The 15,514-nt window shown below is 46.2% G+C and overlaps 2 protein-coding genes across 8 annotated transcripts in view; one reads left to right on the forward strand and one right to left on the reverse strand.

The window, feature by feature from the left end:
- Positions 1–2,195: 2,195 nt before the first annotated feature.
- Msi (RNA-binding protein musashi) overlaps positions 2,196–15,514 on the reverse strand; it is a 114,236-nt gene continuing 100,917 nt past the window's right edge. For 4 of the 7 annotated variants that reach the window (XM_077426065.1, XM_077426062.1, XM_077426061.1 and 1 more), the window contains 2 exons: positions 6,831–7,071; positions 2,197–5,264 (listed from right to left, as the gene is read on the reverse strand). In XM_077426065.1, coding sequence (XP_077282191.1) covers positions 4,371–5,264; positions 6,831–7,071 — 1,135 coding nt within the window. In that variant the 3' untranslated portion in view covers positions 2,197–4,370. Of the gene's footprint in view, positions 5,265–6,830; positions 7,072–15,514 lie in introns of all 7 variants that reach the window. The other 3 variants (XM_077426067.1, XM_077426068.1, XM_077426066.1) reach the window with 1 other exon arrangement.
- LOC143908402 (uncharacterized) overlaps positions 7,683–15,514 on the forward strand; it is a 29,227-nt gene continuing 21,395 nt past the window's right edge. The window contains exons 1-2 of the mRNA XM_077426070.1: positions 7,683–7,872; positions 8,370–8,445. Coding sequence (XP_077282196.1) covers positions 7,691–7,872; positions 8,370–8,445 — 258 coding nt within the window. The 5' untranslated portion in view covers positions 7,683–7,690. The remainder of the gene's footprint in view (positions 7,873–8,369; positions 8,446–15,514) is intronic.

The raw sequence follows: 15,514 nt of genomic DNA on the forward strand, positions 1-15,514 counted from the left end.
AGAGAATTCGCTTCCCCGAGACGATTGTGAGGCTTGTTTCGACCCGTATGTAGAACGTATAGAGAAACTAGGCGAAGTATTCTATCATCAATCAGGGAGTGAAAGAGCAATAGAGAAATTTCGGCGAGATCAAATTTCGATGGCCGGGGACATGTGAGAATAATTTTCGACGTTTATTCGTGGCAGGGAAGAGGGTGGAACGAGATGAAAGAAACATTTTTCGAAAATTGAACCCACCGAAACTACGCCGGTCCCAATCCCCGGTTCTCCGCGTTTCGAGGTCTCGCGAAAACCCACAAAACGGTATCGTCGAGCCCCCGTCTCACAGAATTTCTACGCTTCCAGAAGGCAACTTTGAAAATAAATACATCGATAGAGGCTTCAAGATGCTCCGACGACACCGATTTGGCTCGAAAAATACTTCCCTCCGGAACAACTCCCGAACAGCGCGTCCCTCTTTCTCTCTTTCTCTCTCCCTCTACCCCTCGTGGAAACGTCGCCGAGAAACGCTATGGAACACGAGCAAATATTCTCGGTCCTAATTATTTTCGTTTTCTTTTTTCGCGCAGAAATTTCCTGGAGAGAGAAAAGAGAGAAGGAAAAAGAGAAGGAATAGCGTAGAGAGGAAGCTAAAAAGAGGTAGATGGATCGATGACGGAGCAAGAACGAGAGAGCTAAGGTGTTGCGCCGATATCGCGGGGTTGTCCAAGACGGGAGGCACGTTAAACACGCGCCCATTCGGCACATTATTGGCATACAAGTACGCAGAGTCCCTGAGAATGGGAACTGGAACGAGACGTACGCCTCTCAGCTGATCCTCGCTCTCACTCCATCACATTTCGCGCTCATCTGTCACCTTCTTGCCTTCTTCGTCACCGTCCGTCACGTTCGTTTCGTCCGTTTCTCTCTATACGTGTATTTAACATGACTCGTTCGCTCCTTCTCCCACATTTTCTTTTTCTACGTTCGCTCCTACTTTTGTAATATCCCCTTAATATGTCATAAATATCACTCGCGAGTTTTGTTATACTTAACGCGTCACGGTGTATGTATATAATTATATTTTTTTGTTCATATATATTTATATGTATATTAAAGTATATAGTATATATCACTAGAGAATATTACTTGTGTGTTCCGGAAGGAATGGATCCTTCCGAACTCTCATCGCTCGATCCTTCCCTCGCTCTCCTAAGACGCTCTATCGTTCGTTTCGACGTTTATTATTATCCAAATCCTTTCGCATCGAGTATTCGTTTGTGTATATACCTAGAATTATCCCTCTATATCGATTACACGCGCACGCAAACAAGCGTTACCGTGACGTTTTGTATTATCGTTACTGTAATACTCGTAATAATCTAGCGCAGTTTAAAGTTTGAGTCAATCGCTTATTGCTCGAAATTCCTCATATCCCTCACGTGATTCCTCGTCAAGAACGCCCCGCGTTCGTCCTCGCCGACGGCGATCCTTATTCGATCAAAAGGGACCGTTGAGATTCATGCGGATATTCGGGATTCGTCGGCATCGGTCGACGTGAGATCATTTAAGCGACAAATTGACGCATGCAATCGTACTTAACACTAACAACAAACTACTAATAATACGAAACAAAAGGAAAGACTATAGAAAGTAAAAAAATAAATTAAGTGAATATCGCGCGGTAATATCATACGGTCGTGTTAAACGATTCGAAAGTGTTAAACTCGCTTAAAGACTACAAAATGCGAAACAATAATTTCTAACGTTGGCACTTTGGCAAGTAATTTAGTAATGAAACAAAGGAAAAATGGTCATATCGATTCAAAAGGAACTTTGCATGTTTTTTTTTACACGTGAATCTGACAAAACACAATGGGTATCCTCGCGAAAATACCATCGATTGTATACTCGCCGCCGTCGAGTCGATCTCGGGGCGTATTCTACAAGTGAATATATATAAATTAAATATCCATTTTCTCACAAATTCCTTAACGAATATCCTTTTATAATACTTCTCACAAATTCCTTACGCGGTTAAAGACTTAAATTCTAATTTATCGCTTGAGTTACGTGAGCTAATCTCAATCTTGGGTTCCCATTTCTCGCAGGCGCAGTCGCACAAACTCTTAAGTATATTTTATAAAGATGCGTAATATCTCTCTCTCTCTCTCTCTCTCTCTCTCTCTCTCTCTCTCTCTCTCTCTCCCCCCCCTCTCCCTCCCCCTCTCTCCCCCCCTCTCTCTCACACATAAATATCTATACCCGCTATCAATAATTCTACCCGCTTAAGTCTAACTTAATATAAATAGAACTCGTCGACTCGCCATCTCTTACTCTCTTAGGAGCTCATTAAGTTACGCCGATCGCGTGCGGTATATGTGATGTCGCGGGTGTGATACTGTCAATTAGTCTTAACAAATATACGCGCGACTTCTCTCGTGCGCGGATTACACTCGCAAGTCGCTAAAAGTCTTGCTTAAAAGTTAACGCGATTCGAATTACTCGAATTACACTCGTGTATCGCTATAGTCTTATTCTTATTTAACGCGATGAAGAGCGGAGAAATATTGTCTTCCATTATTTGAAGAAAAATATATATGTATGTGTATATACGTGTGTACCGTATGTATATATGTATACTTATATATTATATATAGTTATATACGTGTTTTCCCCTCGTGTTGTCGCTGTGTGTGTGAGTGCGTATGTGTGTCTGTGTGTGTCGTACGATGTAACATCGGGAGAGACTGCCCGCTCGCGCAAAGTGGATTGTGTGTATTAACCTGTTGCCTCTAAAAAGGCGAAAAAACGCGAAACTCTCCGCCGAGAGCGAGGAGCGGAAACACCAATAGCGATGCGACGAAGAGAAAGACTGAAAAAAAGTCCGTCCTGTCGAGTTGTTGTTTTCGTCGCTCGGATCCTGGAAAAAGACGCGAATCGAAAGGGAAGCTCGGAGAGCTCGTTGCTCGGGAACAGCGAGACGCGAGTTTACGCACTTGGCCACCTGAAGTGGATGGGTCTCCCTTCGGTTCGTTCGTTTGGCACTTGGCGTTGCGAATGCGACTTCTAGTTTTTCTAGCACTAGTTTTTTTTGCTATACGATTCGAATCGTGCTGATGGCCAAGGCCTGAACGTGACTAATTTTTCTTCAGAAAAAGCTAGTAATTGAATGTGAAAAATCGACGCTTTATCTTTTCGATGTAATGCGTATCTTGCTCGACGCATCGCGTGCTTCCGCTGATCCCCGGCGGATACAACTCGATCGAAAGTGTTAGAGAATATACATATATATGTAAATAAAGGATCGTGAGAACATGGGAAAATAAAGAAAGACGCATAACGAAAAGTAAGAAGAACGGAAATAAGGAGGGAAACGATTTAATGTTCTCCTCTGGTAAAGTAAGTCGTTCACGGCGTTCGCTGCTTCTCGGTTTTCTTCCTTTTATTGCTTCATGGCCGAGAGAATGACCGTTGCGGGAACATTCAGGAGGCTCGAGGTTGCCGCAAACGCCGTAAAACGAGTGCCGCTAATGGATCGCGTTAATTAATCGATGAAAAACGTAATGGGCGTGGCGACATGGATGAAACGCGCGGTTCCGCACGCGCTTTTGACTCTAATGCGTACGCATTAATCTAAATAGGAACCAAAGTGTATCGAATGACGCAATGACTTGTGATCGTGAAAAATGATGTGAATGACGCGCGAAAGCGAAAGACGAGGAATTCGAAAAAACTAACATACATATAACGTGATATGTAACTAGTTGTACCTCCTCACAAATAAATTAAGTAACGCATGAGAACGCAAATATGTTGGTCCGATTTCCACTTAGAATAGCAACATAAGATTAAGCGGATGGCTCTGATCCTCGGATCCTCTTTCTTCGTGTGTGTTCCTCATTCGCCGGATTTCCGTACGTCGGAAATCGTTCATTCTCTTGGCAATCTTTGCTCTCATCCTTCCTCATTCTTCGCTCGAACGCGAATCGATTGAAATTTCAGCTTTCTTCACTGGATCCTGTTTGCTTTATCCGCTTCTTACGGTGCCATTCCATGATAAGAGTATCGAAGAATCCACTTCTCCTAGCATCGTTTCTCGAAGATAAGAGAGTAAACGACGGATAAATGACCAGAAGCATTAACGGAAGTCATCTCTTCGTCAAGTATAATTATTTCGCACTTGCAGCGCGAGCGGTGGGCCATTTCCAGAGACCCTAAATCCCCGAATAAGAGTCGAAAGGCGGGTACGCGCCCGGTTAACCTCGAAGACGAATACTCTATCGTATCGTACATGGGGAAGATGATCTCTTCCCCAAGGTGGATCCATCGGATCCACGAGATCAGAGAGCGGGAGCGCGTGCGGTATTATATATGTGTGTATCTCCTTTTTAAACGTACATTCCCATCCCGTACATGGATCCCCAATCGACGCCCTGGAAGCTTGACATGTCGACGTTGGTGAGCGAGTAGCCCTGATAGGGATTGCCGGGCGCCGCGGCGGCGGCCGCGGCCGCAGCGGGCGAGGAAGCCGCCGCCGCGGCAGCGGCAGCGGCCGCGGCGGCACCTGGTCCCGACGTCGGTGCCGTCGGGCCGGTGGGCGCCGCCGCGGCAGCCGCCGCCGCCATCGCCGCCGGTATCGGATAGGGCGCGTACCGATATGTCGAGAGGGCCGGATAGCTCGTGGCGAACAGTTTGCCGTATCCCGCGACCGCATTCTGCACCTGCGCGGCCGCCGCCGCGGCCGCGGCCGCCTGCACCTGCGCCGCTTGTGCCTGCGCGGCCACCAACTGCGAGGCCGCCGCCGCGACCGGCAGCGGCGGTTGCGGCGCGAGCCGCACGCCTAAAGCGCCGAGCACTACCCGTTTGCCGAGCGCGAGCGCGCCTGGCTGCACCGCCTCCTTCGGCTGCGCCTTCTTGCACTCGACCTTCTTATTCTTAATCGTGTGGAAGTGTATCTCGCACACGCGGTCCACCACGTCCTCGTTCTCGAAGGTGACGAAGCCGAAGCCGCGATGACGTTTCGTTTGTTGATCCATCAGCATCACCGTCTCCTCCACCTTCCCAAATTGATTGAAGTAGGCCTTGACCTCGTCGCTGCTGGTGTCCTGACTGACACCGCCCACGAAGATCTTCTTAGTGCGATTGGCCTGTTTCGCGCGATTCTTCGGCGTCGCGTGCTTCGGATCGATCTTCTTGCCATCCAGGGTGTGGATGGGACACTTGAGGACTTTGTCGACGCTACCGGGCTCGGCGAACGTGATGAAGCCGAAACCACGGCTACGCTGTAACCGAACAAGCCGAGAACCGGCACGATGCACAAAGACCGTCTATTGCGTTCCTCCCTCTTTCGTTGCGATTCTTTCTCGCTTTCGCGGCTCAAACGCTCCGACATCCGACTGACTTTTGCAACTTGCTCGAGGGATACCTTTATAACCGTCTTTATTCGCCTTTGTTTGGTCATCGCAAGACCGCTACATGTTTAGGACAAGTTTTCATGACCATGAAAACTTTTCACGACCCAATCGCGGTGAGACAAAGATTATATAATTCATCGATTACTGCGAGTAAAGTACCACACGTTTTCATAAATTTAGTATACGTTCACTTCTAGCTTGCGCGAATGGTCACCAAAACTGATCCGTTCGTCTTTTCTCCTAACGTTGCGGGTTCGGTCCGGAATATAAGGACGCTTTATGATTGCGAAGTTATTCTTTAATCTGATCTTAAATAATCCTGCCTTCGATGATTTCTCGTAGCTCTTGTTATAAAACGGTTAACTAGTGCTACCAAACTACCATTTGCATGCAAGACTGTCCAAGCCAATGTTTAAGACAAACATTCTAATGTTACGTGAAACAAAGACTGCGATAAGATTCAAATCCATTACGAACGTTAAGGAGCTACTGAAATATATACATATGTATACATATACATATATATATGTATGTATGTATATGTATATGCACATGTATACGTATTACGTTTGTCCCACCCACTCTCGTTCGCGAAATCTCCGAAATTACACCCGCATTCGACATTTACCGCCTGCAAATCTGACAAAAAGAAGAACAAACGAAAAACTGCTGCCTCTCCCACCTTCTTTTAATATGTATAATGCAATTAATGCGATTAATAATACCTAATACAATCTACTTCTCTTGATACTTTATCAGCAATTAATTACACCGATTAGTACAACTTTTCCTCTACTACGGTCTACTACGGTATATAGTTTCGTGCAAAAGTGGAAGGAGAGATTGCTTGGTGCATCGAATCCTGTCGAGGTAAACTCCTTTCTCTCGCGGCATCTTCGCGGCCGACCCCCCGCGATGACCGAGAGTCGGGGTCGGGCCGAAAACCGTTATCGGCAAATCAACTAGCGCGGCATGAACGCGATTTGGAAACGCGTGGGCAATATACGAGGCTATTCTCACTGTAAATTAGATAATACAAATTAATCATATCCATAATGTTTCGTTATCAATGGAATATTGAATAACTAATAAAAAATATTTTTGAAAATAAATTTCTAAATTACATAAATTGTACCTACGAAGCATTAAGACAGGTAAGTACTAAATAAACTGAGGAACGTTCAACTAGGAAACGAGATTAGAAAATCTTCTCAAACAAGTTTAAATTAAGTAACAGCTCGTATCCTCCCGATTACGCGGCTGTGAAATATTATCGGGATGTAACCGATGAAAACGTAAGATAGAGGCGCGATTGATTTGATTATTAGCTCGACAGAGAGCGAATGGTGTCGCGTGAGAACAGCCTCGTACAATAAACAATCGTAATTGATCGGGCGAGCAAGCCGAGAGTTATGCTCAGATAAGTAGACCGACCTGCGTCATCGGATCCTTCATGATGAGGACATCGGTGACGGTGCCGAACATGTTGAAATATTCCCGCAGCTTTTCGCTGCTCGTCTGCCAGGAGAGGCCGCCCACGAAGAGCTTGCCCGGCGCCGGGTCGCCGCCGTTTGGCGTACTCCTGCCAGAACTACCTGAGTGACTACCGTTTATCGGCACCAGCGTGTTGTGGAAGTCGTGCTCGATCGTGCCGTTTGTCGCTTCCATGCCGGCGCTGCGAACAATCAAAGATAAATCGATCGTTAGACCATTTGCCGTCAAGTAAAAGTCCACGTGCCATTTTGACTCGCGTTGGAGTCTCCATGAAGAGTCAAACATTGCTAAATATTGCAGGAGTTTCATTGTAAAACATACCTACCATTCTACCTATTTCTTATAACAGTTATATAATAAAGCTTGCAAATTGTGTACATATACATATACATATAATTACCAATTATTTATGCATATACACACAATGTCATTTTTACGATATTTAAAGATTTGCATTTTTAATTACAAAGCGCTTATGCACAAAAAATAACGCTATATTAACAGCACTATTCTCATTGAAAATAATCTTTTGTTAATTCAATAATAGTATATCTATTAATAAAAGAAATGACATTTTATTAGAACAAGAGTATAACGTATTTGTTTTCTTAATATTGTTATTAAATTAACAAGATTATTTTCAATTTGACTGCTGTTAACTAATACTAGTGTTAATACAACATTATTTTTTCCGTGTGTCACGTTGACGCGAGCTAATAACATATTCGCGTGCGCGTATCAAATTATACATCGCGTTATATAACGACAGATTTCTACTTATTACATTTTGCAACCATTCCATGGGAAAAGCGTTCGTGCAGATGGCGATAAATATCTCACAAATATCGACAGTTTTATTAAGAGTTCGTGCTCATATTTTTTTGTTTCAGCTGATACCGCTCGTCTTCGTGCAAACTTGCGTGATGATCGCCATACCCTTCGTGGCCTATCATAGATTGTTCGTTACCACGATTGACGTTCAGTAAGTAGCGGGTTCTACGCTCTTTCGGGCTAACGATAAAGTGAAACAAACACTCTGTCTCGCGCGACAAGGTGTAAACTTAATATATTATTTCGCAAAACGTTCGCGTCAGCAAACCCTGGAACTTGGATGAAAAATAGCGCGGCCCGTCTATTCCTGTAAGCAATCTGTACATTCTATGTATAACGCCGATGTGTTAAGGTCACTGTGTCTGCCGAGAGCTAACGACCTTGGCACTACCATGTTTTACGTCCACTTATACGAGAAATTTTTACTTATGCCGTGTAATGCCAAGCGATCACCGGTCTGTTGAAAAAAATACAAATGTTTTTATCGCGAACTAAGTAAAAAGTAAAAACGGGAGATAACGTTTCTCGTATATCGTTCTTTCACATTTGCAATTTTTTCACATTCGTCAGAATCTACGTAAATCGCAAAAGTTACACGCGAGAAAAAAATGTATATTTCCAAGCAAACGGATAATACTGTTTTTTTAGGCTGACCGATTATCAGAGATTCGAAATTCCATCCGTACCGAGATTTTTCGACCTGCGGAACCCTCGTACTTTGAAGGTAAGTTATTCGCAAAATGCAGTTTTATTTTTTAAATTAGTTTTAATTTAAAAAATTATTTTTTAATAGTTACACGGAAAAAACAGTTTTGTTGCAGTAGCTAGAAATTTAACTAAATGCAGATCTGAAAACACTTTTGGTGCAAGAGAAATATCAAGATAATTATGACTCTCAAGCTGGTCGGTAGAATCGAAACTTTTTGCAGCGCCATTATCTTTTTTAGCGTTTCAGCGTTCCTACATAATTATTTTGACATTTTATTTTCCAACAAAATTATTTTCAGATCTATATCCAATAATTTTTAGATACTTTAGCAAAACTGTTCCTCCGTGAACTTTTGATATTTATATAAAATTTATCTGTCATAAAATAAGTTCCTAGATAGTGCTTTCGTTTTGTTCAAGCTATATAGGATAATCGATAATCTCATGAGAAAAGAAAAACAATGTATCTGTCCATCCATAAATCTCCGATCGGTTGCTGTTGCCATCGAACGCGCTTACATTTAAAGCCTGGAGACACGGACGAGCGCCAATATCTGATTAATTATTGCGCTCGATGTAAAATATTCAGTTGAAGCAATTAATTAAAAACAGCCTAAATAAGTGGCGCGTAATCTGTATTTTCAAATGAGATCAATTCTGACAGCGATACCATTATCAGTCTTAACCCCGATTAATTATTTTTACAATTATATTGATTTATCGCGCATCGCGTTATCGTTGTCTTGCCTACGTTCGTTTATATTTAGCGTCGCTAAATAATTCACCTTACGGCTGCGTTTCACGAACGCGCTTACTATATATGTTTATCGCGTTTGAAATTCTATTACACGTTTTATTACGAGAGCTCTCGTCGCCTTAATCGTCTCGTCGTATAATTTCATTCTCGATCAAACGCGAAACGTACGATCCGTACGATCTATACGATTGTCGATCGTCTTAGACAACATTCATCTTTGATGGAACGACTTTGTCTTTCGTCTGCGCCGTATCCACGCGATAACGTGACAACGTGACGAGCGTCATGTCGCGAGCTCGCCGCCACGAAAAACAAGATAATCCGCAGACATTACGTGCGTGTTTTACGCACGTCAGATGCATCCCTTCTCTTTCCCTAGTCAGGGAGATATCTTATATATCGCGCGGAGGTAACAAACTAATCCCGCCGACAGGTGATAGTGGGAATGGGGAGGTGGTCTCGCCCATCTCGCGTCTCACATGTGACTCAAGAGATACGTACGAAACTAAGAGAAACTATAGTCGTTCCTTCCGTCGTGTATATCTAACCGGAGATATACCGTGCCGTCGCGATGCCTTTTCCCTCAGGATCCAGCGTCGTAACGCGTCGTACATTCACCGCCAGCACCGGCGGCGTTGCGGCCGTACGCGCGGGGAAGAAAGGGGTGGAGAGAATGGCGAGTGGACGGGACAGCGGGGTGCGCCGCACCGGGTAACAGCGGGGCGGACGGTCGGGGGTTGTGCGTTAGCCCGGTTCGGATATATCGCCGCAAGCGGCATGGTCGACATGCGCGCGACGAAGGGTGTCGCGGGGGGGTAGGAGGATGGAGGATAGGGGGTTAGAGCAGGATGGAGAGCAGCAAGAGTGGAGAGGAAGGTCCGGACGAGCGAGAGAAGAGAGAAGAAAGAGCCAGGATGAGGGTCGAAGCGAAACGAGCGAGTCGTTTGGGGTTGGGAGTGGCGGCGGCGGCGGCGGCGGCGGCGGCGGCGGCGGCGGCGGCGGTAGTGGCAGCAGTAGCAATGCGGGACGAAGTGGCGCGAGGGGAAGCGGGTAGTTGCCCGTCGTGGGGCACGACGCCGACGAGAACGCGCAGCCGGTGGATCAACCCCTCCGCGACGTTCTTCTCGCCGTGTGTGGCTCGCACCACCGCACGGCTCTCGACGCTGCTCGCTCGGTCATGTCGGCTTCGGTCTCCCGCGATCTCCCTCCTTCGCCGAAGAAGCCGCGATCGGCCTCCGCGCGGAACGTCTTATGATGCCACCGTGTGTTCTTCTCCTCGTCTCCTCTCCCTCTCTCTCGCTATACGTTTTCTTCAACGGAGCATCATGTTTATTAAACTTTCTTTTCTTTTTCATCCTTTCTACCCTTTTATCTCTCTCAGTCTTACGACTTATTTCCAAAAGAGATGTTTATTGTCGTCGGTATCGAAAAATTCTCCTAAACGATTTTTTACCAAAGGTAGAAAATCCACGTAAAAAATGCAGGTCGAAGAGGGACAGTCAAAGGCACGATACATCGTTTAGCGCTTTTCCCACAATTTCCGGCGTCAATCAACGCCCGTCTCTCAATATTCGAAATTCAATAGTCGTGTCTTGGAGCCGGAATTCTTTCGACGCGGCGATATCTTCAGTGTCTTCCGTTTTGTCCAAAAAAAGAAAATCAATGGGACATCCATCGCGCGTTCGTCCATTCGCTCGCACGCATTGAATCATGCAGACGAAATGTTGCAAAATAAAACTCTAAGAAAAAAGCTCCGTGAATCGTAATTAGATTCGCGCCAGGATTGATCAAAGGGTGTCGCGGGAGGGTAGGGCGGGGGTTAGAGCAGGATGGAGAGCAGCAAGGGTGGAGAGGAAGGTCCGGACGAGCGAGAGAAGAGAGGAGAAAGAGCCAGGAGGGTCGAAGCGAAACGAGCGAGTCGTTTGGGGTTGGGAGTATGGCGGCGGCGGCGGCGGCGGTGGTGGCAGCAGTAGCGATGGGACGAAGTGGCGCAAGGGGAAGCGGGTAGTTGCCCGTCGTGGGGCACGACGCCGACGAGAACGCGCAGCCGGTGGATCAATACACCCCTCCGCGACGTTCTTCTCGCCGTGTGTGGCTCGCACCACCGCACGGCTCTCGACGCTGCGCTGCTCGCTCGGTCATGTCGGCTTCGGTCTCCCGCGATCTCCCTCCTTCGCCGAGGAAGCCGCGATCGGCCTCCGCGCGGAATGTCTTATGATGCCACCGTGTGTTCTCCTCGTCTCCTCTCCCTCTCTCTCGCTATACGCTTTCTTCAACGGAGCATCATGTTTATTAAACTTTCTTTTCTTTTTCATCCTTTCTACCCTTTTATCTCTCTCAATCTTACGACTTATTTCCAAGAGAGATGTTTATTGTCGTCGGTATCGAAAAATTCTCCTAGACAATTTGTTACCAAAGGTAGAAAATCCACGTAAAAAATGCAGGTCGAAAAGGGACGGTCAAAGGCACGATACATCGTTTAGCGCTTTTCCCAAGATTTCCGGCGCCAATCAACGCCCTTCTTTCAATATTCGAAATTCAATAGTCGTGTCTTGGAGCCGGAATTTTTTCGACGCGGCGATATCTTCAGTGTCTTCCGTTTTGTCCAAAGAGAAAATCAATGGGACATCCATCGCGCGTTCGTCCATTCGCTCGCACGCATTGAATCATGCAGACGAAATGTTGCAAAATAAAGCTCTAAGAAAAAAGCTCCGTGAATCGTAATTAGATTCGCGCCAGGATTGATCAACAAACGAGTTATATTGATTCTTTAAATTTTTCCGCTTTTCAAGTTATTCTGGAACAGAGTCTAAACTGCCTTTATATCTTTATACATGTCACCTCGTTGTTCGTTCACACGAAACTAAAATTGTGTACGAAATAATTCCGCGCGTTGCAAATTTAATTTTCTCGTTGGTGTGTCGCGCGCTTTGCGGTTATCGAGCTATCGCCGCGAAATCGAAACATTACCGAGTAAACTGAGATTTAAAAAACCCGTTTGATGTGGTTCGAGTGGACGATCGAACAATCGGCCAACGTGATGCGGCTTGTCGATTGTTTAATTGAGCCACATTTTCATCGAAAAAAAGTACCCCAGCGGTAGATACAGTGTTTCCGTAGGAATACAAATGGTGATTCATAATCGTTCGATGGAGCGATTATCAAATTCACGAATGTCCATAACGCAACGAGCCAAGTATCCTCCTTTCCCGATGACCTCGATCGTCTTACGTTACGACGGGGCGAGGACGGGGCGTCAGATGAAAAAGTGAGTAAAAGAGAGGAAATGAAAAAACAGAGAAAAAGGAAAGAGACAAGAAAGAGGAAGAGAGGAAGAGAAGCAACAAGAGAAAGAGAGGGGGTGAGAAGGAGATAGGTGGACGGCAGAGGGGTGGCGACCGGTGTAGATCGTGTGTAGTTTTAGTATTTTCAGTATCGCTAGACATCCCTAGTACCAAGCAGCAGTCTCCGCGTCCGCCCCCAGCAACGTCGAGGGGTCGTACTTGGTCCCCCTCTCGCGCCTACTCTTCCGCACCCTGAGCCCCCTGTATATCCCACCCTATCGCGCATACGCACACAGATACCCGCGCGCGAGCGCTTTTCTCGCCCTCGCGCGCATGCGTTCTCGTGTACACGAGACCGGAGGATCATATCGAAGACGAAGAGGGTGAGTTTCCCTCGCGGTGGGAGAGGCTCGAAGGTAGAAGAGCCCCAGTCCTAGTGGGGGAAGGGGTGGAGACGGGCGGGTGAGTGGGTGGTTGGGGAGAGGGTGCGGAGGCGCCGCCGCCACCGAGCGACGCAGTGCCGTCGGGACGCTCGACCGAATGATACGGCCTTCGCAAAGGGGTATTTTTCGCCGGCCGCCATATCTCGCTCGGCAATCCGCTCGACTGCCGCGCTGAGAAGCAACCGGGAAGAGGAAAGAGAGAGAGAGAGAGAGAAAGATAGAGAAAGAGATAGTGAGAGACGTGAGAGAGAGGGAGCATCGAGAAGAGCAACCCTAACTCCGAGAAAGAGGAGGAAGACATCGGAGAGAAATCTGCCCACCGGCCGGGGATATTGTCCTGTCACAGCAGTACGCCTTTAAAAAGTTACTGGTGTGATGGGACATTGTCCTCGTCCTGGTGATCCACTTCCAATCGCGTCGTCGTCATCACTATCGAGACTCGTCAAGACATACAAGATGTGGAAAGTGTATCCCGGTTAAAAGTCGAATTGGTGTCGGGCGCGCTTTCACTGGACGTTTTTCGCGGTCGAGAGAAACGACAGAGAGTGAAAAAGCCAGTGGGGGTCGATACGGACAACAAGGGACTTTACAAATGTTTGCACGATAACGGTGTATCTTCGCAAACGAGGGGAAACAAGAAGGACACGCCCGAACGCGACTCGACTATTGTGCCACATCGACTCCAACATCCTGGCGAGAGTACAACATCCTATCGGGTTTTTAGCTCTCGTAAACTATTACAGCGTTCTCGATACTCGTCAGCATGGACACACCATGGTACAGCGATGGTGTTTCCAGTCGATAAGGCAGCTTCCGAGAGGCGCGGCTACTCGCCACCCTGGTCGATTCAAGGACCCGACTTCTCGTCGCCGTCGCGCGTCAACCGTCAACAGTTCTTTCTCCGCCCCCTTTTTAAAACGTAGACAAACACGGAGTTATTTTCTTAAAATGGTGGAAGTCATTTTCGCGCGATCGGCTTGTCCTACAGGAAGAGTCGTCAAGGATCACGAAATCACGGCGATGACAGAAGAGGCGTTCCGTTATCGGGACGCATCTACGTTGTGCCTATGGTCCGCAAAATGGCCGGAGCGCGTCCGTGGATATTCCTGCGCGTTATCGTCGCGCGCAGTGACCTCTCGTTAAGGAATAACATCGCGTGTCGCTTGCATTAATCCGGAAAACGCGGATCCGCTGCGGCTGCTGTCGCCGCCCGGATGCGCTCCGGAAATTCTTTCGTCCGTCATCGATCGCGCGAATGCGATGGATAACCCGATCGAAAGTCGGAACTAAAAGAAGGTCGTAGGTTGTAACATAGTTTCGGTGGAGGTCGGATGTGTCTACTCGTCACTCGTACGAGATCGATACTCGAATAGGCAGAGGATTCGCGAAGGGCAAGTTTCGCTCCGGCTCGCGGGCTCGCGCGAAACCCGAAACGTGAACGAATTCATTGAAACCCAGTCCAAAAAGTATCGAAATTCGGGGATTCATCGAAAGATTCATTTTTTGCGATCGTTCGTGATATTTCGATACTTTTCGTGACTTCGTAACTATGCTTCGATACTTGGCTGCCAAGCAGTAATCAAAGATTAAAAGGCGGCGGCGCGGCACCGTACGTCGTACTTATTTATTATATCTTCTTCTATTAATCTCTCTCTCACTCTCTCTCTCTCTCTCTCTCCCACGCCTACAATACATCCTGGCCATTTACTGAGTAATGAATCGACCCTGTTTCCGTTTATGACTTAGCACACGGAATTGGAGCAATGCGAAAAGGTGGCGGACAACGGGGTCGATGAAAAGGTTAACGCTGGGTTGAGGTCGATCGTGGGTCTTCTGTCACTGCTCTCTTTTCCCTTTCTCTGTTTATTATCCCCTGCCACTTCGCGATTACTTCAACCTCAACATAGAAGAAGTAGTCTTTGTTAAATGCGGTATTCGACTCAGTTTTTATCCCGTCAAAATTCGCAGTCTATTCATTCTGAAATTGATCGCTTAGATCGTAGGCATCATAGAAAAAAAGAAGAGAACAAATCTGAGGACAAATCTCATCAGACACTGTAAATAATGTTACCTTAGTACAGGTTTCTGGTGAAACAGAAACGACTAAAGTGAACTATTTTCCCACTCGGAATAATACGTTTTACCGTGTTTCTTTTTTTCATTCTGACACTGCCGTGGGAAAAGAATCGAAATAGCTTCGTTGTCGAGCCAGAGACATCATTGCTAATTTCGTCCGCATAATTCGGTGGTCCAGTTTTTCTCGACTCAGTTAGGTAATATTGGATATCGATTAACATTTCTAGCAGCATGTATTTAGATCCAACTGAAAAGATTTGTTCTTCAATTATAGACGATACAAAAATATCGTTCCCCTCCATATATTCGATCAAATAAAACTTCAAGACAAGAATGTTCTGTAATCTGTTCGTTGAGACTTTATTTGGAATAAGAAGAGAAGGCTTGTTCGCGCGAAAACTTGAATATCCACGCAAATTACTTCAGCTCCTCTCATGAAAGTCTAACGAAGAAGAAATATTCTTCGATAAGCATCAATTTTGCTTCGTATAATCCGTAGCATTGCCCTATTCTTTGTATAGTATT

Source organism: Temnothorax americanus, unplaced genomic scaffold (genome assembly GCF_048541705.1).
Source record: "Temnothorax americanus isolate GAGA-0224 unplaced genomic scaffold, ASM4854170v1 Scaffold93, whole genome shotgun sequence".
Classification (NCBI taxonomy): domain Eukaryota; kingdom Metazoa; phylum Arthropoda; class Insecta; order Hymenoptera; family Formicidae; genus Temnothorax; species Temnothorax americanus.